Source organism: Pipistrellus kuhlii, unplaced genomic scaffold, assembly GCF_014108245.1.
Source record: "Pipistrellus kuhlii isolate mPipKuh1 unplaced genomic scaffold, mPipKuh1.p scaffold_m20_p_16, whole genome shotgun sequence".
In the NCBI taxonomy this organism is placed as follows: Eukaryota; Metazoa; Chordata; class Mammalia; order Chiroptera; family Vespertilionidae; genus Pipistrellus; species Pipistrellus kuhlii.
Window position 1 is genome coordinate 35,101,170 of NW_023425471.1, and position 27,387 is coordinate 35,128,556.

The following is a 27,387-nucleotide window of genomic DNA, read 5'->3' on the forward strand; positions in this document are numbered from 1 at the left end:
GATGTCTAATTATAAGAGTTTTATCAAATGGTTGATGAAACTTGGGGGCTCAACAAGGGCTGAGTCACATATGTAATTACCTGTTGGAAAGCTATTAGGCACTTCCCCCAAAACGTGAATAGGATAACTGTTTACTGCTAGACAGCTCAGGGCATCTTAGCATTTTCTTGTCTCCTGTTGGCCAAACATCTGAACAGCTTTGGGCTATTCCCCAATCTGACAATGCTTCTGTACCCTACCCTTTAAAGTGTATTATCTCCACCTTGCCTTAGGACAAATTGTGTTAATAAAAAGCAAGGGGTCCAGATAAATGGAGAGTCTTTAAGTCCTTTTTCTGAAGCCCCTCTGACCCTCAACACCACTCAAAATTATATTTCATCTTTGGACTCTTTTTTAATCTATGCACAGCCTTTCTCCAGATTGCTGAACCCTTCTTAATACTGGAACAAGAACCCTGGTACAGAATGCTCACAGACCAAACTGAATCTAGCACAGTTCATGAAGGACTTCATGTTTATTTAAACTTTAACTACATCAATCCTGAGGTGTTTGTTGGGACTTTTTCCAATAAGATCACTATTGCTGCAAGAGATAAAATATGGAGATGGAAAAATTAAGACAATCTACAAAAAGAGAATCTTACATCTTAAAGTAATATTCAAACAGCATAAGCCTATTGTAATTCTTATGATCATGAAGGAATTCAATGGTTAGTACAGAATTTTTTTATAATGTATGGCCCAGCATGAGAGTGACCTATATAGCACATTTCCTAAATGCCAAGAACCAACAAATGTTTAAGATCATCTTTGAAAAAAATTAATTAAGCTCCACTAGAACTGGCTATGCAAAGGTTCTTCTCATAACTTCCTTGCTTCTTATTCCTGGTCCAAGAGAAAACAAATATACCAGAGGCAAAGAAAGTGAAATACAAGAAAAAGACTATGAAAACATTGAGAGTAGTCCCTCCACATTCATTTTGGATACATTCCAAGAGCCCCAGTGAATGCCTGAAAGCAAGATAATACTAAACCTTATGCAGACTATGATTTTTCCTAGGCACACATACCTATGATAACATTTAATTTATTAATTAGGCAGAATAAAAGATTAACAACAATCTATATATATAAAAGTCTAAGTGACCAACGGACTGTTTGACCAGTATCTATGATGTGCAATGACCACCAAGGGGCAGACACTCAATGCAGGAGCTGCCAAGCTGTGGAACTTGGCAGCTGAGGTTCTTGGGTGATGCACTCAGAACCAAAAAGGAGGGAGCCCAATTCCAGGGTGCATCACCCAAGAACTTCCCCCTTGTAATCCAGAATCCCTCAGGGGATGTCAGAGAGACAGTTTTGGCCCGATCTCCACATTCCAGGCTGAGGAATCCCATTGGTGCATGAATCTGTGCATTGGGCCTCTAATAACTAATAATGAAGTAGAGCAATTAAAAATATGTATTTTATTGATTTCAGAGTGGAAGGGAGAAGGAAAAAGAGGGAGAGAGAGAGAGGGAGAAGGAAAGGGAGAGGGAGAGGGAGAGAAAGAGGGAGAGAGAGAGGAACAGGGAGAGGGAGTGGAAAAGGGAGAGGGAGAGGGAGAACGAGAGGGAGAGAGAAAGAGGGAAAGAAACATCAAAAATGAGAATCATAGAATGACTGCCTCCTGCACATGGCACATTAGGGCATGTGCTCTGACCTTGAATTGAACCATGAACTCCTGATTCATATGTCAATGCTCCTCAATCTCTGAGCAACATTGATAGGATTATTATTTTTATAAACTATATTTTATTGATTTTGTACAGAGAGGAAGGGAGAGAGATAAAGAGTTAGAAACAACGATGAGAGTCATCGATCACCTGCCTCTTGCACACCCCCTACTGGGGATATGCCCGCAACCAAGGTAAATGCCCTTGACTGGAATCAAACCCGGGTCCCTTCAGTCCCCAAGCCGAGGCTCTATCCATTGAGCCAAATCTGTTTCAGTGGATTATTATTTTTTAAAACACAACAGTTTTAAGAATATACTGTAAAAAAAGTTATGGGAATATGATATTAAGTAAAATAAGGGTCACTTGTATATAAGTACTCTGATGCCATTAACAGCCGATCTGATAACTGAGAAGACTACTGAGAGTTGAGTTGTTCAAAGGGTTGATTCATGTCCAGGATGGGACAGAGTTGGACAAAGCAGGACACAACACAAAGCACGAGATTTCATCATGCTACTCAGAATGGCACACATTTTAAAACATCTACAGTGTTTATTTCTGGAATTTTAATTTTCCACTTAATATTTTCAGAACATGTTTGACTGAGAGTACATACAACTGTGGAACAGGAAACCATAGATAAAGTGGGAGTACTGCAATTGTCTTTGCCTTCTACATATATCCACAAATATTTTATACATTCATTCCACTCTAATAAAGCAAATAACTGAGAGCTGCAATATACATTACAGAAATACTAAATTATATAATAAAATAATATTACCTATATAGCCACTTGTAATGTTCATAAAAATCAGTAAGCTCTTAAGATTACTACTTTATTAAGCCCTAACTAGGGTCCAGTCTAATTAATTAAACTTATTCATTGTTAATAACTCTCAAGCAAATGTGATACAATATATAAATGTTGAAACACAAATATAGCCTGCCCACCAAGAAAACTGACTGGTATTTTGAAAAGCATTACATCTGAGAGAGCTGATAATGATAATGAAAAGCTTCAATGTCTCTGAAGTTATGTATTAAAAAATGTAGACTATCATTGAAACAAAGAGAAAAAAGAGGTAATATGCTAATTGGTCCTAATGGTGTCACAGTCACAACCTGGTAGGCAGGGACAGGGGCATGGACTTGTGCCACTGGAACATGAGGCTGATGCAGGGGCGGCCCCCTCTGACAGAGGCACAAGCAGGCCTGCTGCACTCAGGATGGGAGCGGGGCCTCGGCCAAGAGCTCTCAGCATTCCTGTGCCTGAGTCTGAAAGCATGAAGGGAGAGCACATAGGCAGTTAGGCTGTTTGGGCCAGGAGGGGAAAGCAGATAGGCAGTTAGTGGGATCAGACAAGGAGGGGAGAGCATTTAAGGGGATCAGGCTGGCAGGAGAGAGCAGTTAGGCAGTTAGAAGGATCAGGGCAAGAGGGGAGAGCAGTTAGGGTCATTAGGCCAGCAGGGGAGCAGTTAGGGGCATCAGACAGGCAGGTGAGCACTTAGGAGCCGGTGGTTGGTGGTTCTGGATTGTGAGAGGGATCCCGGATTGGAGAGGGTGCAGGCCATGCTGAGGGACCTCCACCTCCCTGTGCACAAATTTTGTGACCAGGCCATTAGTACCATTGTATTAGGATAATGATGAAGAGGTTTTATGCACGTGACTATGTCCCTGAAAACAGCAAATTTAAGAATTTGTTGACTTGCCATTTTGTTCTATAAAATTAATGATATACTGTGATATCCTGATCTGGTAAGATATTAAATTTAAAAAGCTCTTTGAAAAGTCTCAAATATTTGCCATAACTGGTTTGGCTCAGTGGATAAAGCATTGGTCTGCGGACTGGAAGGTCCCAGGTTCGATTCCAGTCAAGGGCATGTACATTGGTTGTGGGCACATCTCCGGTAGGGGGCATGCAGGAGGCAGCTGGTCGATATTTCTCTCTCATTGATGTTTCTAGCTCTCTATCCCTCTCCCTTCCTATCTGTAAAAAAATCAATAAAATATATTTTAAGAATAAAAATAAAATGTCTCAAATATTAAACAATTTGGAACCCTATAGTATAAAGCTATTCTTAGGCACTACTATTACAGAAAGAAAATATGATGAAGTTTATATCTAGTACATCAAAGACTATTGTAAATAGCTGAGTTACATTTGTCATTATACATATCTACCTGTGGCCAATTGTTTACATTGGCTAAAACACCATGCCAAGATCATGAGTTCAATTCTTACTGTCAGATACCTTGGTTTTGTAGCAAGAACACAGACTCTACACCTAACCTATTATAAATGCCTTCATAAATGTGTATAATTTGTCACAAAAGGCATTATGCAAAAACAGATGAAATGATCAATTAAAAAAAATTACTACTACTGGAAATCAAAACAGTGTCATACCCTATTAATTATCGTAGGTAGTATCATCTTTACATAAGGATGACAGACATCATTAGTAGACCAAATAAGTTTAAAAAAGAAAATATGAAAAAATCTCACTGCTTTCATAGGTTATATATATATCAGTGAACATGAAAAAGAATATGACCTGGTTTAAGTGGCATCAGTCTTCAGTTGGAACAAAGCACACCACTTTGTGCTTCTACATAGCTGTGTTAGAAATGTCCATGCATTTCAATGTTAATAGCTTCTATTTGCCAAAATAAAACTAATCTAGGAGAGTAATAATTCTAAATGAAAATGAGTATCTGCGTGAATTATAAATGCTACCAACTGAGCACCTGTGATTGTGCCTAATCGATACAATGCTTATTAGCAAAAGTCACTGAAACAGGAGAGATAGTCTTACTAACTCACAACTAAAAATTGTCATATTAAAATAATACAAGGTGCCTATAGTGTTAGAAAGCTAACCCCATGAAAAATTGATTTCATTACTTTATGTACCCCATATATATTAATATATCCTTACCAAATACCTAATGGCATAAAAACCACATTCCTTCATTCATTATTAAAAGAGACAGACCCCAAGTCATAGCCATGTTTTACAGTTAATAGATTCTATGAAGAAAATGCCTTAAAAATCTTAAATCATAGCAAAAAAAAGGCATATCCCCTTCCATGAACATACAACTTCCTAGCTGTGGTTTAAGCTCTAAACTATCTTCAGTTCCAGGATATCAGGATTACACATTTCATAATATATGTGAAACAATAGCATTAAAAAGGAATCAGTTAAACTGTGCAACAAAATGCCCAAATTACTAAGGGCATAAAAACCATACAACACCAATGTTATAACACAGGGAAGTAAGTGATTAAAAACAAACCTGGGTTCAAATCTTAGCTTTACCAATTACCAGCTATTATAAATAAGATATACTGCTTAATCTTCCATAGCTTCAGTTTCTTCACCTATAAAATATTATTAATAGCATCTAGGGTTGGTGTGAGGAATAAATAAGATATGGATTTAAAATATTTACCCTGGGACTTGGGACAGAGTAAGTGCTTAATAAATGTATTATTATTGCTATTATGATGATGATTGGTATAATTGTTTTCAATAGTGATGGTGTTAGTAGTAGAAGCAGCACAATCACCACACCATCACCAATATGTGAAGACAGAGCCAGTTTGCAGCCTACTCATTTAAAATGCTGAAGATAAACCACTTCAACTTTGCTCTACAATTAGTGACTCTTAGAATTAAACAATGACATGTATCTCTGGCTCTCAAATTCCTGTTCCCTCTTCTACAGCAAGAAAGTGGTTGATCAATGCTAAAACAAGACAATTAGAAAGGAATGTATGTGTCCGCATAATTTAAAACACTTAAAATGTTCCTAATTTTAATAATTTTACTAAGGTGATAGACAAAGCTAATCAGTTAGTTTATTTATAGAAATCCAAAAAATTTGGACATAATAAAATAATTCAATTATATATATGTATGTATGCTTTTTAATTGGCTGCCTAAAAGAATTGTCTTCTTGATTGGTTCTCTCTGTATTAAAACTTACATTATAGAGCATGTATTATGTATCATTAAGATGATAAGTTATTTATTAGGACACCAGGTCTCTTAGGACATTTTAGCACCATCTTATAGGGGGTGTGAACTCTGAGACTGACATCTCATTATTTTCAAGCCAATTCCAAGAATTCCTATATTATGAACACAGAGACAAATTAGATCTTACTACTCTTTTGGTTTTTTATTGCTTTACTAAATATAGAAAGTTTTATTAAAGCAAACAAAAAAGCAGGTATCTTCAAAAGCAACCAGCTGATTCCAAGACTAAGAAACACAATTTAGAATATGATCCTAGAGGAAAAGTGCTTTTATATAAATAGCTCAATTTTCTGTTATTATTAAAGCTAAACTGCACTACAGAAATATATTATTGAAGAAGCTAAATTTTATTAACCTCTTGTGTTTATTTCTTATATTTCCTCCAAGCAACATTAAAACCAAGAAACTGCTTACAACTTACACACAATCTTTCTTCTTCCTGAGGCCTCTAGAGAACCCTAGAAATTCTAATTAGAATTAGCAGTTATACATATTTTATTATTATTTCAAATTTAGTTAATATTAGCCATCATTACGTTAATTCTTATACAATATCACTATTATCTATAATTACTATAAATTTTAAGGAAAATGATACTATTATTAGCCCCTTGATGTTTCTATGCAGCCAAATATTATCAAATCAATAATAAAACTAGAACACAAATACAAATTCCAACAGTTGCATATGTGATATATATATATATTCACAAGTACTAACAAGGCCTTTTCAAGTTGTCTCTAATACACAGAGATATAATTTTTTCACTAATCCAGACATCATTTTGAGATACACTTTGTAATACAGCATCATTATGGCTTGTAAGAAGAACTTAAATATTATAAGTGTGGGGGCAAAGGCCATAGGAACTAGAATACACAACAGATATTAAGAATTCCTACTTGTCAGGAAATCACATCTTGCCTAGCCTAAGGGTGTTTATTTGCAAGCTTTGTTCCATCATCTATCTGTGAATTCCCATCACCTATGCATATGCCAAACATCTGCTCAATGATGAGTTATTGAGCCCCTCATGCTTAAAAAAACAAAACCCTATTTCCTCAATGTGAAGTTCACTTTACTACCTTCACCCCCAAGTCCCAACCCAACAGGACATGCTTTCAGCACAGTATGGGCTTCACCTCCCACCACCCCATTACTTTGCTAATGGTGTTCTTGGTCTAAAATGCCTTCTATTCTACTTCCCCTACTGAAATTCTACCAAAACACAAGGCCCAATTCAAATGAAACCACCTATGGCATCCCCATTTGACCTACGCAAAATTAACTATTTCCATTTTGGCATTTTTAGAATATCTATGTTGATATTTAATACAACTTGAATAAATGTAGTGGTCCTCTTCCTCTCCCCTTCCCTACATGATGAATCCCATAGTAGAGGAATAAGCCTATTCTCTCTCCCTCCCATGTATTTTGCACATGGTGCCGACTCTAAAAATAGAACTAACCAAAATGAAAGATCCATTCTCTCCTAAAATAAAAATAATTTGGTTTATAATAGAAAGTTAAAAATAAATTTATCTACAACTCTAAGATAAGTACTTCAAATAGAAATTATAATTTAATGGTACTTTCCTATATTGAATATTTACATATTTAAATACTATAGTTATCAGAACTAGTGTATTTTAGGACTTCTTTCTATTTAGCAATCAAAAGCAACTTTAAATACCTAGATTAAACCTTTTCTTAAAACAGACCTGTAAAGCTTTCCAATGAATTTAGGAAACAGATCCTTGAGCTCTCCAAACCCCTTGCAGTAGGAGGAAATTCTCAGAGGTTTAAGAACAGTGGGCATAAGAGCTTTGGAAATAGTTCTTAGAAACAATGAGTGTGTGGCTGCTTCCTGATTGCATGTGAGTGACAGGCAACCTGCACCTGAATGGGGAAGAAAATGATGCCCTGGAGCTAGGAACTCCAGGAACTTCAAGGCTGCTTGGGTCACTGGAGCCAGAGCCCCCATTAATTTCTTACAGATCCTGCCACCTACTGACCAAATTATAAATCAAGACTCTGTGAAAGACAAAGAACTTCAGCTATTACAGCAAGATCAATCGATAGTTATTAAGTGGTATTAAAATAAATGGCAGTTGTATAGAATGAAAATGTGTTTTGGCTATACTGTACTTGTCTGGAATATGCTATAATGCTTAATTGTTCTGTTAAATGTCCCTTCAAAAATAAATCTTAGTAAAAGTCATGGTATTTGCAGGTGTGCCTGACCTGATTTGTACTCAAATACTTAAAATTAGGAAAGAAATAGTAGCAGCACTGCTTAGAAAATTCCAAGACTCAGAGTTAAGAGGAATGGAAATGCAATGTTCTCAGCAATGAGTACATGAGAGCCTTAAAAAATATCCTTATCCAACTATATTTTTCAATTGATTTTTAGAGAGAATAGAAGGGAGAAGGAAAGACAGAGAAAGAGAAATAACAAAGATGAAAAAGACATGTCAATTGGTTGCTTCCGCATGCACCCTGACCAGAACAGGTTCATCCAACCTGCAACCAAGGTGTGTGCCCTTGACTGGCATGGAGTCCAGGATGCTTCAGTCCATGGGCCGATGGTCTATCCACTGAGTGAAACTGGCTAGGGCACATGAGAACCTTTATGTGAATTTTGTTTAGTTTTATTTTGGTTTGATTAGATTTTAGCAGTCACAATAAGAATTGCTTCTATTGTAACTGATAGGCTCTACCAAGTGCTGCTCTTAAGAGCAGGAAATTCTCTTGCTGAATTAACAGTTATATTAAATGCCAATAACTGAAACAAAGCACACACAACATGTTAAATGAAAGGTAAGGGAAAATTAATATGTATTGAGTGCCTGCTATGCTAAGCACTGTGCTGGGTGCTTTAAATATATAACCTTATTTAATTCTCACAAAACTACTAGGTAAACATTAGTCTACTCATTTTATGGATGAGATAATTCAGTCTCAGAGATTACATGCAGCACAGTTGGAATGCAAATATGTGTAACTCCATTTCCTCTGGCTTTCCCCATTATGCCACACTACCTGTAGAAACTCTCCAATGGGTTTTCTAGTTACCTCTATGTTTAAAACTTCACTTTCTTCATTGGTAAAATAAAAAAATCACTTCTAAGGTTCAAACTAACGCTAAAATTTTATGCAACCCATGATTCTTGTGGGACTCAATCCAAATACATCAGTAAATAAAAGAGCAAGTGCTCAATGCAGAGTATGCAAAGAACTGTTAAGAAAAGTTCATGGAAATAAGAAATTAAAATTGCCTCTGAATAGAAGAAAAGCTGCTCAACCTCACTCATAATTTAAGAAGTAAAAATTATAACATGGATGATTTACCATTTTCACCTCTTCAATGGGAACAGAAACTCATATGATTTACATGGCACTATAAATGGACACAATCTCTTTGGAAGACCATTTGGTAATATCCATCAAAATTATACATGTCCACAGCATTTTAGACAGGAACTTCACTTTTAGAATTTATCCTACAGATAGATCCCATGTGCACAAATGTATAATATATGTAGGTACATGTTCACTGAAGCATTGCTTGAAATAGCAAAGGACTGGAACTAAACTACATATCCATTACTAGGGGACTGGTTACATAAATTCAAATGGGCCCAGACTGCAAAATTGTATGCAGTATATAAAAAGAACAGAGGAAACAAACAAAATCTATTATGGAATAATATCCAAGGACAAAAGTGAAAACAGCAGGAAGTAACAAAAAAGATAAATATTCATTTGCTTCTAGAGGCATAGACTATTTCTCATAGGCAATGTGAGAAATTAGTAAGAGTGGTTTTCTCTGGAGAAGAAGCTGTAAGTCTGGGATTGAAGGATATGTTTACCATGTGTCTTTTATTTCTTTTTCTTTTTAAGTATATACAAACCTTAATATAAGCATATTTTACTTTTTCAATTTAGAAAAAGTGTTTATAATAGTAGTCTATGGAGTCATTGAAGAACCACTCAAATGTAAGGTCTACTATAGAAAAGAAGGGGGAAAAGACCTAATGAGAGGAATTTTGTAAAATGTCAGAATTCTTCAAAATACTGTAATCTCCCAGATTTCTGTGTGTGCAAACTTCAATTCACAAGGAACAACAAATATAGCACAAGCACCTCCAGTGTGCAAGATTTGATAGACTGGCTGAAAAGAAATAATATCTTTGTCTCTCTTTGTAACTTCCAAAAGTCATATTTTCACATGTTGGGGCATGTTGTGATAAATGAATGGTAAAGGTGCTAATTCTATGGGCAAAAGAATATAAAATACATCAATTTCTTAGTTGTAAAGATTCAGACTGAAAAAATCATACGTTTAACTAAACTATCAATTCTACAATGATTATTAAAATAGTAAATGTTAATATAAACTATCAAAAATTCACAAACTACAACATTTACTTAAAAGATTGAGAAGTTACCTCTATAGCACCAAAATTATGTGGGACATTCACAAGAGCCTATCATAAATAAGGCACTCTTAGCAAATCAGTAAAAAAAATACTAGGAACCAGATTTTTATATTATTCCACAAAATTTGCTTATGGAAAGAAACTAACTATAAAATTTCCTAGGAAACCAAATTGACAAGTAGTACAAATGTAAGAGGAAAGACTCCTTGAGCACGAAGGTATCAATCTTATTCCAATATCATGAAAACTTAAAGCCATCAGTATTATTGCATTATTTTATCTTACATGGTAAGTCAACAAACTCATTTCTTCTGCTTCTCAGTAAAAGTGACAACTTTATAATAGAGAGGGAATAACACATTAAACAATAAAAATAAAACGTAGATTTTTCAGATGAATAACATTTATGCAAAATAAAATTAAAAGGCAAAAGAGCTACTTTCTTTATTTGCTGGGTACATGCAGTTAATATTAATCTACTCATGTTTGACTCTGTCCATGGAAAGATGACACATGTATTAATAGAAATTTAGCAAAGCAATCAATTCAATATATCAGAAAAAAAAGAATTCATATAAAAAATAATGTACCTTTCATCTGGGTAGCAAAATTCAGTGCCAATTTTGCAAAGAGATCTGGATTTTCAAACTTGTCCTCCTTAACCTTCAACCAGAAACAGTTCTCAGATAATTCTTTGGGTTCAATCTGAAACAAAAACAACAAACATGTTTCAAAAATGTTATATTTAACTTTTCAAGTATTCACTTTCACCACAGTTGAATGACAGTTCATTTACTCATTTACCTACTAAATCAACTTTAGGACCCAACAAAATAATACTATTGAAGTAAATATTTATTGGAAAAGGCACAGAATTCAATTAGTAAATAGAAAAGGCATATGATAACAATAGGCCTTATAGCAAATTACATTTAAAAAATCTACTGAAATAAAAATCTTCTACCAGAAGAAATCTTAGAAATAATTTAGCAAATTCTTTCCCAACTCTCATACATTCTTTGTGCTCCTGGATTTTTTAAAATGGGGAAACTAAAGATTCAGAAATGTGAATTTCCTATATTCACTGATTAAGTTGAAGTCAATAACCATAATAATAGTTGATATATACCTCCAACCATGTGTCCAGTACTGTTTTAAGTGATTTGCTATATCAACTCATCTAATTCTTTGAGGCAGGACCTATTATTATTTCCATGTTAAAGATGAGGAAACTGAGCCTCAGAAAGCTTCAGTAGCTGCCCAAGGCAGTAAATAACAAAGACTGGATTTAAAACTAGGCAGTATAGTTTCAGAAATTGTGCACTTAGTCACTACACTGAAACCCAAGTTTAGAATTGTGCATTTTCCAGGGCATCATGATGCTTCATGATCCCTAGTACCATTAAACTGCATGCTAAATTAACATACCATTACATTTACACACAAAAACAACTGAATCAACAGCTTAGAGATCCCATAGTTTGGTAGATTGTACCTAATTTTTTAAAAATCTACTTTCTAAAGCCATTTACTTTCTGAGCAAAGCGTAAGTATATACATAACTATAAAACTGATTTACTGTTATTCTGGAAAACCAATTTTCTATGTAGATACTGTCAAATATCACTGTATGTTTTTAGATGAGCCATTGCCCCAACTGGTAGTCTGGGTAACTGTATTGGAGAACATCATGCTGAGTGAAATAAGCCAATCAATGAAAGAGAAACACCACATGACCTCACTCATTTGTGGATAATAAAGAGCATTATAAACTGATGAACCAAAAGATAGATATAGAGACAGTAAAGCAACAAGCAGATTGTCAAATTACAGCGGGGAGGGGAGGAGGATCTGGGGGAGATAATAGATCAACCGAAGGACTTGTATACATGCATATAAGTACAACCAATGGACATAAAACTATGGGGAGGGAGGGGATATGGGGGAGGGAGGGAGGGGGGCAAAAAAAATCATTAAAATATGTAAAAAAAATAAATTAATTAATTAAAAAAAAAAATTCTTTCCTAGTGAATGAGGACTGTGCAAATCTCAATAATAAGCTTTTTACAATACATATTATGTGATAATACAGCAAAATATTATGGAAAAGAACAAACATTCATACATCATATCAAAAAACAACTGAGTTATTCACTACTGACTACTGTCACCTATCTCAAATTATCTAAAAACTAAAAATTAATAATAATCATTCCCTATAAACAAAAAGAACTAAGATATAGAGGATCAATGAAAAAAAAAGGGGGGGGGGTATTTACTGTTACAGTACTGAAAGGTAATGATGATGTAAGAATCAAAATTTTTTTTCATTTGGTGATATACTTCATATATTAGTCTAATTATCACTTTCACTTTGATCTTTCTTTTGCCTTCTATTTTAATTTCAAATTTTCTGTGCAGTTAAACAGCAAAATTTGTACCAGGAAAAATGAACATAAGATGGTCCTCAAATACGATATAATACTCATACATAGCAATACAGTCACTCACACATTAATGATGAACTATGGCTAGACAAAGCCAAAAAACTCTAGTTGTAGTATTACCTTTGACCAATTAATTCTCTTCATGGACACCTCTGGTTTATATATTTTTTTCTGCTTCATTCCATAAGGCAGATCAATTGGTGCTCCTGGAGGAGGAGGAATTCCTCCAAGGGGAGGTGGTGGAGGAGGTCCCCCAAACAAAGGTGGTGGTGGTGGTATGCCTCCTGGTAAAGGAGGAGGAGGAGGGGGGACTCCAAGGGGTGGAGGTGGAGGTGGAGGTGGGGGAGGCCCACCACCTGGCAATTGAGGTGGTGGAGGAGGGCCTGGGATTCCTGATGCACCTGAGACTCCATGTCCCTGAAACATAAATAACACAATGTTTAAATACTTAGAGCAAAATATAGCAGCAAAGAAAACTTACCAGGAGACATTTGTGCTTGGTTTAAGATTACATGCACTTTATTAAACTGAGCAACAACTTAAGGGCTTAACAGTATATGGAAAAGACTTGCATAAATTTTTGATAAGCATAATAAACTCTAGACATTGACTGATTTTGCTAAAACACTAATGCTAGGAAAGTTGGCATCCTCAAAGATTTTATGAAACACTCTCCCAAAATAATGAAAAAATTTACCTTTCATTATAACTATATGCAAAAAGGAAGTATATTATGTGGCTTGGGCCTGTTAGACTAGTTGGTTTGAATGTGAGATAGTTAATACTTTAAAGCTCATTGATTTGATTTTCTTGGGGCCACCTAGCTTTACAGAGGGTCTGTCTCAGAGCACCAGTAACTCAGCTGTCTTCAAATACCAATAATTAATACTAAGTAACATCTATTTGCATATTAATATTCAGTCATCAATGCCTTTACACATATTTTTATTTTCATTCTTATTATAACCCTGGAATGTAGATAGGGCATTTTTATTTCACCATTATCTTACTGCTTACAGATGAGTGAACAGTAACTGAAAAAATGTTAAAAGACCAATCAAAGTCACACAGTCTGAAATGTGATTAAGATTGGAATGTAGCCCTAACCGGTTTGGCTCAGTGAATAGAGCATTGGCCTGCAGACTGACAGGTTCCAGGTTTGATTCTGGTCAAGGGCATGTACCTTGGTTGCAGGCACATCCCCAGTAGGGGGAGTGCAGGAGGCAGCTGATCAATGTTTCTCATCTGATGTTTCTAACTCTCTATTCTTCTTCCTTCCTCTCTGTAAAAAGTCAATAAAATATGTATTTTTTTAAAAAAGACTAGAAAGTGGTTTTTCTCATACCTAATGCACTCCTCCTTCCACAATAGCAGACTACCTCCTCATGAATGGGTGCCATTGCCATAAGGGAAATTAATTCACTCAGGTTACATTACCAGAAAGTAACTTCAAACTCATTAGCTAACATATAGGATGATAGATGAAAGAGAACATAGCATTCCATATTGTCTGCTTTTTTGATGATTAATTTGTATCTGATTCTTTAAACAATTACTGATCACAATGGTTCACTTTCCAAAGTAAATTGATATAGACGGGAAGTTGTTCATTATAAACATTCCTAAGAAACTTCTATGAATGAATAGACATCTTTTGTAATCAAGATATGACATTAGATTAACTGAATAAATACAATCAAAGTGTTCTTACACCTAACAAATGGCAATCCTGTAGTGAAATGCAACCTTCCTCAGAGATTAGAAAGAATTAAAGATAGAATTACATATGAATCATTCTTTTAATTTTATTTTTAATACAGCAAAATTATAGAAAACAGCCTGATGTTTACAATCTTAATGGGCATCAAAGAAATACTGGAGAAAATTAAAATAATTTTTTTCTGAAAAATTCAGGGAATTAGTAAATTATCCTACAAATTGTGCATAAAATGATTTGTTAAATAATTTGAAAGGTAAAACATGTATCCCATTTTTATATCAAAACAGAAAAGTAAAGTAATACATATTTATAAATATAAAATTTTGCCTCTATTAGATCATATTTATGATATAAAATGTGAGCAGCCACTGTAATTTTAAAATAGGATTTTACTCAAGTTAAATACATACTTTTTCAAATTTAATAAAGAATCTCAAATGTTTATATTAAATGCCAACCGCCTTTAAATATAAAATCATATCAGCCCTTTTATTCCCTCCAATGAACAGTTAGGAATGGAACAACTAAATTAGGCTACAATAGAGTATTGAAAATTAAATATTGCAAATGAATCATATTGACACAATTTTGGGTGCACTAGAAAGCATTCTGTGTCTCTGCACTTTTACAGATTAGTTCATTTAATAAATCAGCTCACTATTCACTAAATGGTAAGGCCTTGTGCCAGGTGCAGTAGGGCCTTAAATAAGAATAATAAGTAAAGACATTGTCCTCAAGGTGTTTATGCTCCAGGGGAAGAAACAAAACAGGTATGCAAACAAATACGACATGAGTAGTCTACAAAAGTGATATAGAAGTCCACAGAAATTCCTTAATGGAGTTATTGGTGAAGCTTTACAAAGGATATTTTACTGAGCTTATCCTTAAAGAATATGTTTTACAGGCACAGATGAACAAGGGAGAGCATTTTTGGCAGAGAAACATTAAAATTGACATTTCTTGACTAAGTTTCATAAAAGCACTATTTTCCAGGAGATGTTCACAGGTGGTCTGAAATAAAGGATTCTAGCTTATGAGTCTGGGAAAGCTCTATGAAAAAGAAGTGGACAGGTTTCTTCAATGTAGGACATCTCAGACCCTCTAATATGCTAATGAGTATTCCAACTCTCCAAGAAGAGAATTTCAAGTGTACCAAATTTATTGGACTATGGCATGCTTTCCTCATGAAAAACCTATTAGCATCTCTGTAACTAATGTCTGGGAAATGCTGGCAGAAGGAATGTGGAGACAGTAAATTCTAAATGTGAAGGGAGGGAAGGTGACTTAGCTGCAACAGAGGCTGTAGTTAGGGGAGCATTCAGACTAGGCTGCAAAGGAGAGATAAGGAAGCCCATGATAGAAGGCCTTCACATTCCTGGTAAGAAGATTTTTATTTAATCCTGAATGCAACAGGCAGCCATTGGAAATATTAAAGTCAGAGTGACAATAATCAGGGCAGTGTTTTAGGAAGATTAATTTGCCACTGACAAAAAGGATGAATCTGAGGAGGAAGAGACTATAGGCAGGAAGAAAAGTTAAGAAACAATGGTAGTATTCCAGGCAGAAAGTAACGGGAAGTAATGGGAGCAGTTCTGGGTTTTGATGCAAGTGAAAAGGATTGGAGAAAGAACTGTCATAAAACAGCAGCCAGCTTAATTTGTCAGATGACAGGGCAGGGAAAAGGCACTCCCCTCCCCAGCTTCAGGATCAAAACAACTTGTGGTAAAATTTAAACAAGTGAGAATGGAAATCAAGCTGGGTTTAGAAAATAGAGGTGACCACAGATAATGGATTTGATTTCAACATCCATGTGGAAACGTAATCACGAGATGGAAATACAAGACAAACTCAGGAGACCTGACACCTACCAAAAGGTGATATTTGAATTATAATATTGAATGAATATTACTTTAAGGACAAACAGAGAAAAAGAGAGCAGGGGAAAGAACATTAGTGAATGTCACCATTTGGTAGTCAAAAACAAAAATAAAAACTGAGCTCTCAGAGATGTAAAAAGAGAAGTCAGATAATAGCAAAAAAGAGAAATAAATATTTAGTAAAAAGAAATAAAATGAATGAAACAGGTTAAGGGAAGGAAAAGGCTACCACAATGGGTAACTGGGAGTTCTTGGGTGACTATGAAAAGTCATTTTTCAGTAGACTAATAGCAAAAGAACTAATCCATCAACCAGTACCTCAGCATCTACAATGTTAAGAAGTTATCTTACTATTCTTATATGCACTGAAAACATAAAATGTGTTGAGAGTACTTAATCAGTTATTACGTTTAGACAGTATAATTAAGATTTTAAGTGTACATGGAGTCTTTTCATCATAGGGAATGTAAGTGCAAATGCAAAGTTTATAAGTTTTCAAATGATGGTATTCAAGATTTAAAGAGATCACAAAAAGCTTTGGGGATAATTAAAATTAAGGAGCACTTTCATGTTACTTTTAAAAGAAAAAGAGTATGCACCTAATTTTTCAAATCATGATGAAAATTTCATCTCAGAGACAGTTTTGCTTGTATAATGTATTCCATTAAGGTTATTCAGCGCAGTTCAAGTGACTAATGCCTTATTGTTATCCAAACATTAAAATGATTTATTGTCCTAGAAAATCAAATCTGTAGTTATTTCAACAAAAATGTGAAACTGCCAAAAGTCTGCTTCTGGTCATATTTTTCCTTCATCTAACAAGATAATTTCTACCATCAACCTCACTGTGACATGACACAAAGCCTATATCTTGTTTCATTACCTGGGTTCGAAGTTGCTGGATTTCTGTTTCAAGCTCCTTGATTTTTTCTTCTCTTTTCTGAAGCTCAGCTTGAGCTTCCTGCCGAGCTGTGAATTCTTCGTCAAACTGCAATGATCAGCACCATAAATGTACACTTCATAATGCAGTTACAAGAAAGTTTTAAACAACATTAGGTATTAAGTAAGTGGAATGTCTTTTGCTTCTCTGAATTCCTAGGTCACTAAAAAAATCAGAGCTTCATTATTCTCATGACAATTAAGTGGGGGTTGAGTATTGCTGTGGTAGTAGTAAAGAAGAAATATGCACCCAACCCAAGAAAAACAAACCTCATTTTCACTTCTGAAAAAAACAACACAAAACAGCCTGCTAGTGTGGTTCAATGGATGACCTAGGAACCAAGAGGTCACTGGTTCAATTTCTGGTTAGGCCACATGCCTGAGTTGTGGGCTCAATCCCCAGTGGGGGGGTGTGTAGGAGACAGCCAATCGATAATGTTTTTTTATCATTAATATTTCTCTCTCCCCCATCCCTTTCTCTCTCTCTCTAAAAATCAATAAAAAAAATACAAAACACAGCTTAAAAGGGTGAACTGAGAAGTCTCTTTTCATATGTAATTGATCTTTCTATTCTGTTATTGCAAGTTGGGTTTTAGAATTATTCTTTTTTTAATATTTCATTCCATACTTTCAAATTTATTCAAATAGAAAAATGAAACCTAAAAATTAACCATCAAGCAGTTCAACTCCTTAATTATATCTAACTTGAAAAGAGATTGCACCTTTTAGAACACTCAAATGGATGTGCGTTAACACAAATGAAAATATTTATATTATAATCTTAATTGTCTAACATCCAAAACGTAGTGCTTCTTGAAATCTGACAGTAGAGAGAAATATGCCATAATGGCATTCTCCTCTAGTTGGTTAACCAAAACATTTGTCTAAATGTTATAAGAGAGAAAATAAGAGGTTAAAGTATGCTAAGCCAAAGAGACCATCTGAATGGTGAGTTCCCATGTACTGTATCCTGCCCAGCTCACACTCTAGTCAGAGCTGTAAGCAGGCCCAAACAAGCCTGCATACTTAGAATACTGCTTATACCTAGCTATAGAACATTTGCCCTTTATTATCAGTATAACTTAGAGTCACTTCTAGAAGTCTACACATTATTCCAATGATCTTATTTCTGTTTTGATCTTTTACTGTACAAAATTATCTTTAGAGATTGTAAAACATAAAAGTATGTTCACTACACTAATACATATTCATCCTCACAGTAGATTTGACCTTTGGAAGTTATAAAATGCCACTCAGATCCTAGTCTGAAGAAAGAGTGGGTGAGTAAATTGGATAATCACAGTGTTTTGGTCAAATTTGTAATATTAATTAATTAATTTATTCATGTCTAATTGAGTCCTAGGAAAATGTCCCAGAGAGGCTGATCCTAACTTCAAATTCCAAACCCATCCCATGGGGATCCTTCAGTCAGCAAATGACCTTGTTTCCTAGTTCAGAGAAGATACTTCATTACTTTCTCTATTGAAGAGGATAAATGGGGGATAAATGGTAATGGAAGGAGACTTGACTTAGGGTGGCAAACATACAATACAATACAATACAATACTATACACTAATGGTGTATTATGGAAAGACACACTTGAAACCTGTATAATTTTATTAACCAATGTTATCTCAATTAAAAAAAAAAGATATATCTGATACTATACTCTTCTCCTCCTCTCAAAGGTAGCTTCTCCTATGTGCTTGTCAAACATGGTGTCTACACAAGCACACTATAGTTTTCCCTTATAAAAGGTTTGTTTGCTAGTACTTTTGAAGAGAGGCACACAGTGTTTCTGCTGGAAACAATCTTTATCTATAAACCCACAGAAGGAATCAGAGAAATCTGAAATGTGTGAGCTGGGAGACTTATAAATCCACTAAATTTATCCACTCCTTTTAATAACAAAAAACTATGATCCAAGGAGAGTAAGTGGCTTACCTAAAGTCACAGCTAATTAGTGGCAAAGCAGAGATCAGATCTTACAACTACTGCTTCTCATTCTAGCGCCCCTCATTCTCTCTCTCTCCCTCTATTTTTTAACTGCTTTATACTGCCTCTTAAAATCACCTAGAATAAGAGAAAATATGCAGACAACCCCTGGAAAATCATTCATGTTTCTTCTAAATGTTGCTGATGGGAATAAAGCACCAAACACTGAAATTTCTTTTTGTATTATTTCAGGACTCCTTTTCCCATAACATGCTTACAGAAAACTTTATTGGATAGATTGTCACAATTTGCTCCAGTCTTGTGGTCTCTAATCACAGTGCCAGTGAAAAATTAAGGAGATTCTAAGATTTTCACAGAAAATTTTAAATGTGCTACTTAAAACAAGAACATTAGAAATATAAATGTCTATTAATCAAAAGCATACAATTTCTTTCCCCAATAAAAATGGCATATCCACACAAACATTTTATGCTCAAGCTCTTAAAAATCTATTCTAGTAACTGAAAGAGCAAAGACATTTCTTCAGATGCCCTGAAGTAACTTCAGTAACACTCTATAATTTCTAGAGTGATAGCAAAAGTGATTATCTAATCTCCAAGGTAAGACATAACTTTGAAGAGACAGCAATATGTAAGTACTTTATCTTGTTGTCAGAGGCTGAAAACTAGAAAGCCTTTACACTTGTGCTTCAGTCCTTCTCCCTGCCACCAGCAGCAGAGAAATACCATACTAACACTTCATAGTGTCTAGAACAACAACAACAAAAATGCAACCTTTGGTACAGGCTAATAAAATTCTAACTATGCTTTCAGAAAAAAAGGAAAAGGCAATCTAACATCTTAATGAAATTAAAATATTTAAAAAGCTGGCATTTACATAAGAAGAACCTCAGAATGCACCAAGACTACATGAAGCAGCAGCATCATTTAAAAACGATTATAAAATACAAAGAAAGTAAGTCTAAGCAGCGAGAAACCCACACACAGAGAGAAAACACTGCATCCTTCTGTTGCTATTAATAGCAATGACTTTAGAGTATAACAGATAAGACTAGCTAAACATCTCACAGTTCTCCAAGGAGATACCTATTGTGAGAGCTGCAGGAAAGCAATGGAGAAATATATTTTGGTTGATCACTTTTAACTATAACCTTCATTTATCACTTTGGTAGACTAGGGCTAGTGGATTTCTTCCATAATGGATTAAAGGTGATGAGGAGGAAACAGTAGCAACCTTATCTTATCATGAAAGAAATCAATATCCTCTAGTTATGTTTGAATCCAGAAACAAAGTACTACATTACTGAAACAACATTTATAAAGCCTTACATAAAGGAACAAGATGGAACAATACTGTGATTAAATTATTATTTTAATAATTATGGCTAATATTTTATAAGCCTTACCTTCTTTGAAAATTCCACAGCTTTTTGTTCACTTTCTTCAACTTTTGCCTTGTTTACACAAGAATCTATTAAAATTAAAAAAAAAAACTTATAAATTATTGCATCAGATCTCTAGGCAAAATATGGCTGCCAGCCTGCAACTCTACTGTGTAGAGTGAGACAATCATCCATATGCCAATCACTATTAAAGGGAAATTGACCTAGACCACAGAAAACATAAACCACCATAAATATTCTTTCTTTTGCATACTAACTGAATTCAGTGATAGTACTGTTGAGGCATAAAACCAAGCATCCAAATATACAGTATATTTGACTAAATTATCATTGTTTTAAGGTATTTAATTATTTTGCAACTTTCATAATTACAGAATTCTTTATAAATTGGTTTGTAGCTTATTATGGGTAGATAGGTCCCACAGAATCTATGCTTAAGATTATTAAAACTCAAAATGGTCTTTAAAATAAGGCTAGAGGTAGAGATACAATAACATTAATTAATTCAGGTTTCCCAAATAAACACTTCACTTAAATAAATTATAATGGGGGCAGAATATATTCTATAAATAAGGAAATAAACATTAAACTTCTCACATCTAATCAAACACTTCAGACTATAAATAAGTGAAGAACTTCTTTTGGACAATATTTTTCTTATCATACATACAGTCTCTTCTGTACTTAGCCATGCCACACCTATTTATTTATCCCCCCAAAATAAAAATGTATATCTATACCCAGACTTGCATATGAATGTCATAACAGCTTTAACTTTCTGGGGTGATAGATTTGTTTATTATCTTGACTGTGATAGTGGTGTTAAATAAAACTAAATGTCAAAATCTTATCAAATCGTGTACTTTAAAGATGGGTCATTTTTCTTATGTCTAGAATACCTCAATATTGCTTTTCTTTTTTCTTTTACTTTATTAAAGAAATGTGTGGCTGGAGCAAGGCAACCAAGGAGAAAATTGGTAAATGAAAGATCAAAGAGGGGCCAGACCTATGTTGTGCTGGCAATGATTGGTAATAATCTTTATTTAAATCTCAATCAGAAGGTATCAGGTATCAGAAATTAGGCAGGAATAGGATATGATTTATAAAAAAAATACAAGACTTACAAAATTGTGAAATCAGAAGAGACTCTATTCTCTTTAAATCCAGATGATATTAAAACAGAGATTCATAAATTTCCTAGAAGTTCTTTAAGCACCTGAAAATTCTTGTGAATGCACATGTACATGTGTGTTTGCGGACTCACATGTCTGTGTGTGTACACGTTCTAATGAAAGTTCCAAAGCATTCATCAGCTACTGCAATGGGCCTCTTACCATAAAATATTAAGAACCACACATATATTTGACTTATATGAATTTGGCAATTGAGGAAACTGAAGCCTAAAAAGTTCAGTAAATTGTTCCAGTAATAACAAGTCTACGATGCTGATTATCCTCTCTCACTTGGTCCCTTCATCTCGCCCCACCCTAGTACTTTGGATAACAGTACACAATTATAAATACCTGGCATACAGTACACAAAACAAATGTCTGTGAACACTGAATGAGCTAGCCAAACTCAACAGCAGAGTATGTGTACCAATTATAGTCTATAAGAGATTATAAAACAATACAAATATTTAGAAATGGTCCCTTATAATTTTCTAAAAATATAAAATAAATTACTGAAGCTCAATAAAAAAAAAAATATGTAGTGACACCAGCATTCACATTAATTGCTGGGCAAGGCAAAAAGCATTTTGCCTTCAAAATTCATACCCTCGCTTACAGAAATCAATCCTAAGAAAAAATGAGGAAAATCCAAACATTTATATAAAGAATGTTCACATGAGATTCATTTTTAGTTCTGAAAAACTGTAAATAATCTAGATGTACAATAAGAAGGAACTAATTAATATGATATGGCATTCCATAAAATTGAATGTTATAGAGACACTCAAAGTCCCATTTTAAAGGTTTATATGGAAAAATTATCAAAGTCTGATTTTAAAGGTTAGCATGGAAAAATTATTGTAATACAAATGCTCCATGATAATTTCACGTATTAAGCTGAGAAGTGAGTTTGGTGCTTTATTCCATTACATAAGTCTCTAGATTGCTTAGAGTAAGGAAGCAGGAGTTTTAAAACAAGAAAAGAATAGCCATGTCTGGGTAGAGCATCTTCCCAATAATCCAAGGTTTTAGGTTCAATCCCCCGTCATTGTGCATATCAGAAACAACTGCATAAATAAGTGGAACAACAAAGTTGATGTATCTCTCTCTATCCGTCCCCCACCACCACTTTCTCTCCCTCTCCTTCTTCCTCTCTCTCCAATAATTTTTTTAAAATACATCCTATATAATAAAATCCTAATATGCTAAGTGTCAGACCGTTCAACCATTCAACCAGTCCCTATAACACACACTGACCACCAGGGGGCAGATGCTCCAACTGGTAGGTTAGCTTGCTGCTGGGGACAGGCAGATCGGGACTGGGCTAGACAGGCTAGACATGCCCTAGAACCTTCCCATGGTCCCTCCCTGACCCCAATAGTACATCATTGGGGTCCCCAGGCTTGGACTGCACCCTCTCACAATCTGGGACCCCTTGGGGAATGTTGGAGAGCCAGGGTCAGCCCAATCCTCACAAGCCAAGCTGAGGGACTCCCAGTGGTGCACAAATCCATGCACTAGGCCTCTAGTGATAAATAATAATAAGGAATTCATCTCTAAATATTACTATGCATCTTCTCTGTGCTATGGCATGAAAAATATATGTATAATTGGCATTCAACAGCTGTTGTTTACTTCTTGTTTAGACATACTAGAAGCCCATTGCACGAAATTCGTGCACAGGGGTGGGGGAGTGTCTCTCAGCCCAGCCTGCATCCTCTCCAATCTGGGACCCATCAAGGAATGTCTGACTGCCCATTTAGGCCCGATCCCACCGGGCAATCAGACATCCTTCTCACAATCCAGGACTGCTGACTCCCAAATGCTTGCCTGCCTGCCTTCCTTCCTGATTGCCCCTAACCGCTTCTGCCTGCCAGCCTGATCACCCCCTAACCACTCCCATGCCAGCCTGATTGATGTCTAACTGCTCCCATGCCAGCCTGTTTGCCCCCAACTTCCCTCCTCTGCCAGCCTGGTCACCCCTAACTGCCCTCCCCTGAAGGGTTGATCAACACCAACTGCACTCCCTTGAAGGCCTAGTCCCTCTCAACTGCCCTCCCTTGCAGGCCTGGTGCCTCCCAACTTCCCTCTCCTGCTGGTCATCTTGTGGTGGCCATCTTGTATCCACATGGGGGCAGGGTCTTTGACCACATGGAGGCAGCCATATTGTGTGTGAGAGTGATGGTCAATCTGCATATTACTCTTTTATTAGATAGGATAGAAGCCTAGTGCATGGATGGGGGACAGCTGATTTGCCCTGGAGAGTGTCCTGAATCAGGGTGGCGGTTCCCTTGGGGTAAGGGGTGGCCTGGGCAAGGGGCTGTGGTGGTTTGCAGGTCACCCACACCCCCTGGCAACCCAAGCGGAGGCTCTGGTATCTGGAATTTATTTACCTTCTACAATTGAAACTTTGTAGCCTGGAACAGAGCCAAGCCTCCTGCTCACTCTGTGGCCGGCAGCCATTACTATTGGGACTTATGTACCTTCTATAATTGAAACTTTGTAGCCTTAAGCATAAGCCTGAGCTGGCCAGGGTGTGCAGAAAGCTTTGCTTCCTCCGTTGCTGGGGGCAACCCTAGCCTGCTCTCTCCAGCTCTGTGGCTGCCACCATTTCTGTTTGGATTTGTTTACCTTCTATAATTGAAACTTTGTAGCCCTGAGTGGAGGCCTAGGCCAGCAAGAGCAGGCGGAAAGCTTGGCTTCTTCCATTACCTGAGAAACCCAAACCTCCCTCCTGCTCTCTGTGGCCATAGCCATCTTGGGTGAGTTTATTTGCATACTCCCTCTGATTGGGTGGTGGGCGTGGCATAGCAGAGTGATGGTTAATTTGCGTATCACTCTTGTATTATGTAGGATGAATTTATGCTTGAATCTTAGCAATAGTGATTTTGACTAGGTATAAATAAAACTATTTAACTGTAAGGTCAGATCGCACAGCATATTTCACAAGAGAGGTTTCACATCATCCAGAGATTGTTCCAGAAAGTATAGCTAATTAGGAGTATAGGATGATATAAGGGATTTCCTCAGCAATCCAAGTAGATGAACATAAACTTCTGAAATTCTTTTCTAGCTCAAAGTCTGGAAATATAATTGTTCTACTTTGATAAATTAAAAGGTCTTAAGTTACTAAATAACGCTGTGTTTCTTTACTCAATCTTGAACATGAATAGCAAAGCTATATTATTAATTAGACCATATTGTACATGTGATTTCTATAAAACCATTAAGGTACCAATATAAACAGAATCAAATTATTTTAGAATCATGTTTCTAAACAGCAAGGCATTCATGAATAATAATACAATGTATTTTTGTAGAGTATTAATTTTAAACTGAATTCAAGAGAGTTGAAACCTGTAACATAAGTTCATATTTTCAGTCACACAGGCAGAACTCTCATGATATTGTAATAATAATTATAGTGATTGAGTACCCATAGAAACATTGATTTATTAGATATTAATAAAGTTCAGTAAGAGATATACTTTTGAAAAGTGCTTATTTTACAGAAGAGAGTATAATACAATCAAAGAACATTAAGGATTATATTACATACCTATCAGATGAGTTAAATCAATGTCTAATCTTTGTCTATACTTGAAATCGGGGTCCATACCACTGCAGTGCAGCACTATCTGAGAAACACACTCCTCAATTATTTTGTAATACTGTGGCCTGAAAAAAAGGAAAAGTATTCTTAAATACCTTTTCTACCTACACAAATCAATTTTCTTAAGAGTTGATTCACTGTGGTAAAATAATCATGTCTTTCTCTAGCACTGTTTAAAAAAAAAAATCATTCCAGTCATTAGACTACCTTAGAAGAAACATGCCCACATTCAAAGACGGTCTGTACATTATAGTGCAAAACCCATTATGAAATAATTAACTGTGAACACTTAGTGACTTAATACTCTAGTTTTCAGGGATTCAGGAACAACATACTTAAAAGTAAGCTGTTGTTCCTAAAGTTAATGAAAACAAATGACTTCATATTCCCATATCCATGGAAACAGTCCTAGGCTTCTACATGTTCTCAATTTCAATGAGGGATGGGTATCTTGGCATTCGATGGCAAGCAATGTCTTGAATTTACTCCAATACTTTTACTCAAGATTAGCTGTAACAGCTTACAAAACTGGACTGAGCCACTTATGCTACAGACCATTTCAAAGATCTACCTATGAACATATTTTAAAAGATCCATTTTATAGTCACATACACACTTAATATGCATGGCTAGAGCCTCAATTTGTTCAAAGTGTCTAAGGTTTTAAAACATATCTTAATTCTGTAATCTACCATGGTAATTCTGGCCTTAAAATGACCACTTGCATACATTCAAATTTTTAAAGACACTTTTTACATTAATATTTGGGGAAAATTGAGTATTAATCAATGGTGAATTAATTCAACAAAGAAAAATCAGAAAGAGATACTACTATACACAAATTATTAAATAAACATTCCTAAAAGTGTGTGCTAATAACTAACCAATCTACTAAAAGTTTTCCAATGAAGCCAAAAAGATTCAAATTGTTCTTACATGTCCTTTGTCATAGGGATAATATTAAGAATGAAAATAAATAGTAATATATAGGGGCAGGCAAAAGTAGGTTTACTTTTATAAGAGAAATAAATAAGAAAGAATAAACTGTTTTGTGTACTCACAACTGTAAAGCTACTTTTGCCCACTCTGTATATTACAGATCTTAGGTTCTTTCAAGTCATCTTAAGGCCTACGTTAATTGATATCAGATTATAGTCAGTCTAGTCAATGCCTCTTTGGGTAAATAAGGAAAACACAATTGTTCTCTTTGAGAACAGGCAATTCCACCTTGCATGGATGTTCTCAGGATGAAAAGGATGACATATTAGAGCAAGTTCTCATTTCATCACTTACTGAGAAATGGGAGGCATTGCACAATTTCCCCAGGTAACTGCATATACACTGCCACAGTATCCCTTTAATCACCAGAACTGATTTTATAAAACAACAATAATTTCAAGTATATTACCATCATTCCTACTTTTAAAAAATTAACATTTAATATTTTAAACATTTTTCTATGTCTCTGAAATATCATGATGTCATCAGTTATTATACTGGTCTGAACTATATAAGAGTTTTCTATGTGGCTTTAGAACTTTCATTTTTGTTGCAACTGTACCTGGCCTCAGGGTAGCCTTCCTTTCTGCATTAATCAAGTTTTGAGAAATCAGAAAGCCTAGGTTGCCAGAATGTCATGCATATTGACTATGAAGAACAACTAAGAGTTTCTGAAACAGTTAAATATAAGATCAAGGTCATCACCTAATGGATAGTTTCAGTCACTCAGAAACATTTCTCTAACTTTTTGGCTTTCAAATATAGTCCTAGTTATTAGACTCTGAAATGTCTAACCATATGGATTCTTCTCATAATCATTTATTTTGAAGAATTATATTAGTGAATATAAAGCTGAAATTTAGCATTATTTTCTTAGATAATAACATATCTATTACTAGAAAAATACCATAAACTAGAAATAGTGAAACTTTACTTATTAAAGATAAGAACTTAAAGGTTCTACCATAGATTCTATAGTGCTGACCCTGTGTTACAATTATCTAGCAAATTCATCATAGGGTCAATAAAATATTTGGATTCATTGCTATTAA

General features: G+C 35.2%; 1 protein-coding gene across 6 annotated transcripts in view; it reads right to left on the reverse strand.

The window, feature by feature from the left end:
* Positions 1-27,387, reverse strand: part of DIAPH2 (diaphanous related formin 2) — a 960,594-nt gene that overhangs the window by 666,384 nt on the left and 266,823 nt on the right. For all 6 annotated transcript variants that reach the window (XM_036440044.2, XM_036440043.2, XM_036440042.2 and 3 more), the window contains 5 exons: positions 25,283-25,401; positions 20,555-20,619; positions 17,137-17,241; positions 12,777-13,073; positions 10,800-10,914 (listed from right to left, as the gene is read on the reverse strand). In XM_036440044.2, coding sequence (XP_036295937.1) covers positions 10,800-10,914; positions 12,777-13,073; positions 17,137-17,241; positions 20,555-20,619; positions 25,283-25,401 — 701 coding nt within the window. The remainder of the gene's footprint in view (positions 1-10,799; positions 10,915-12,776; positions 13,074-17,136; positions 17,242-20,554; positions 20,620-25,282; positions 25,402-27,387) is intronic.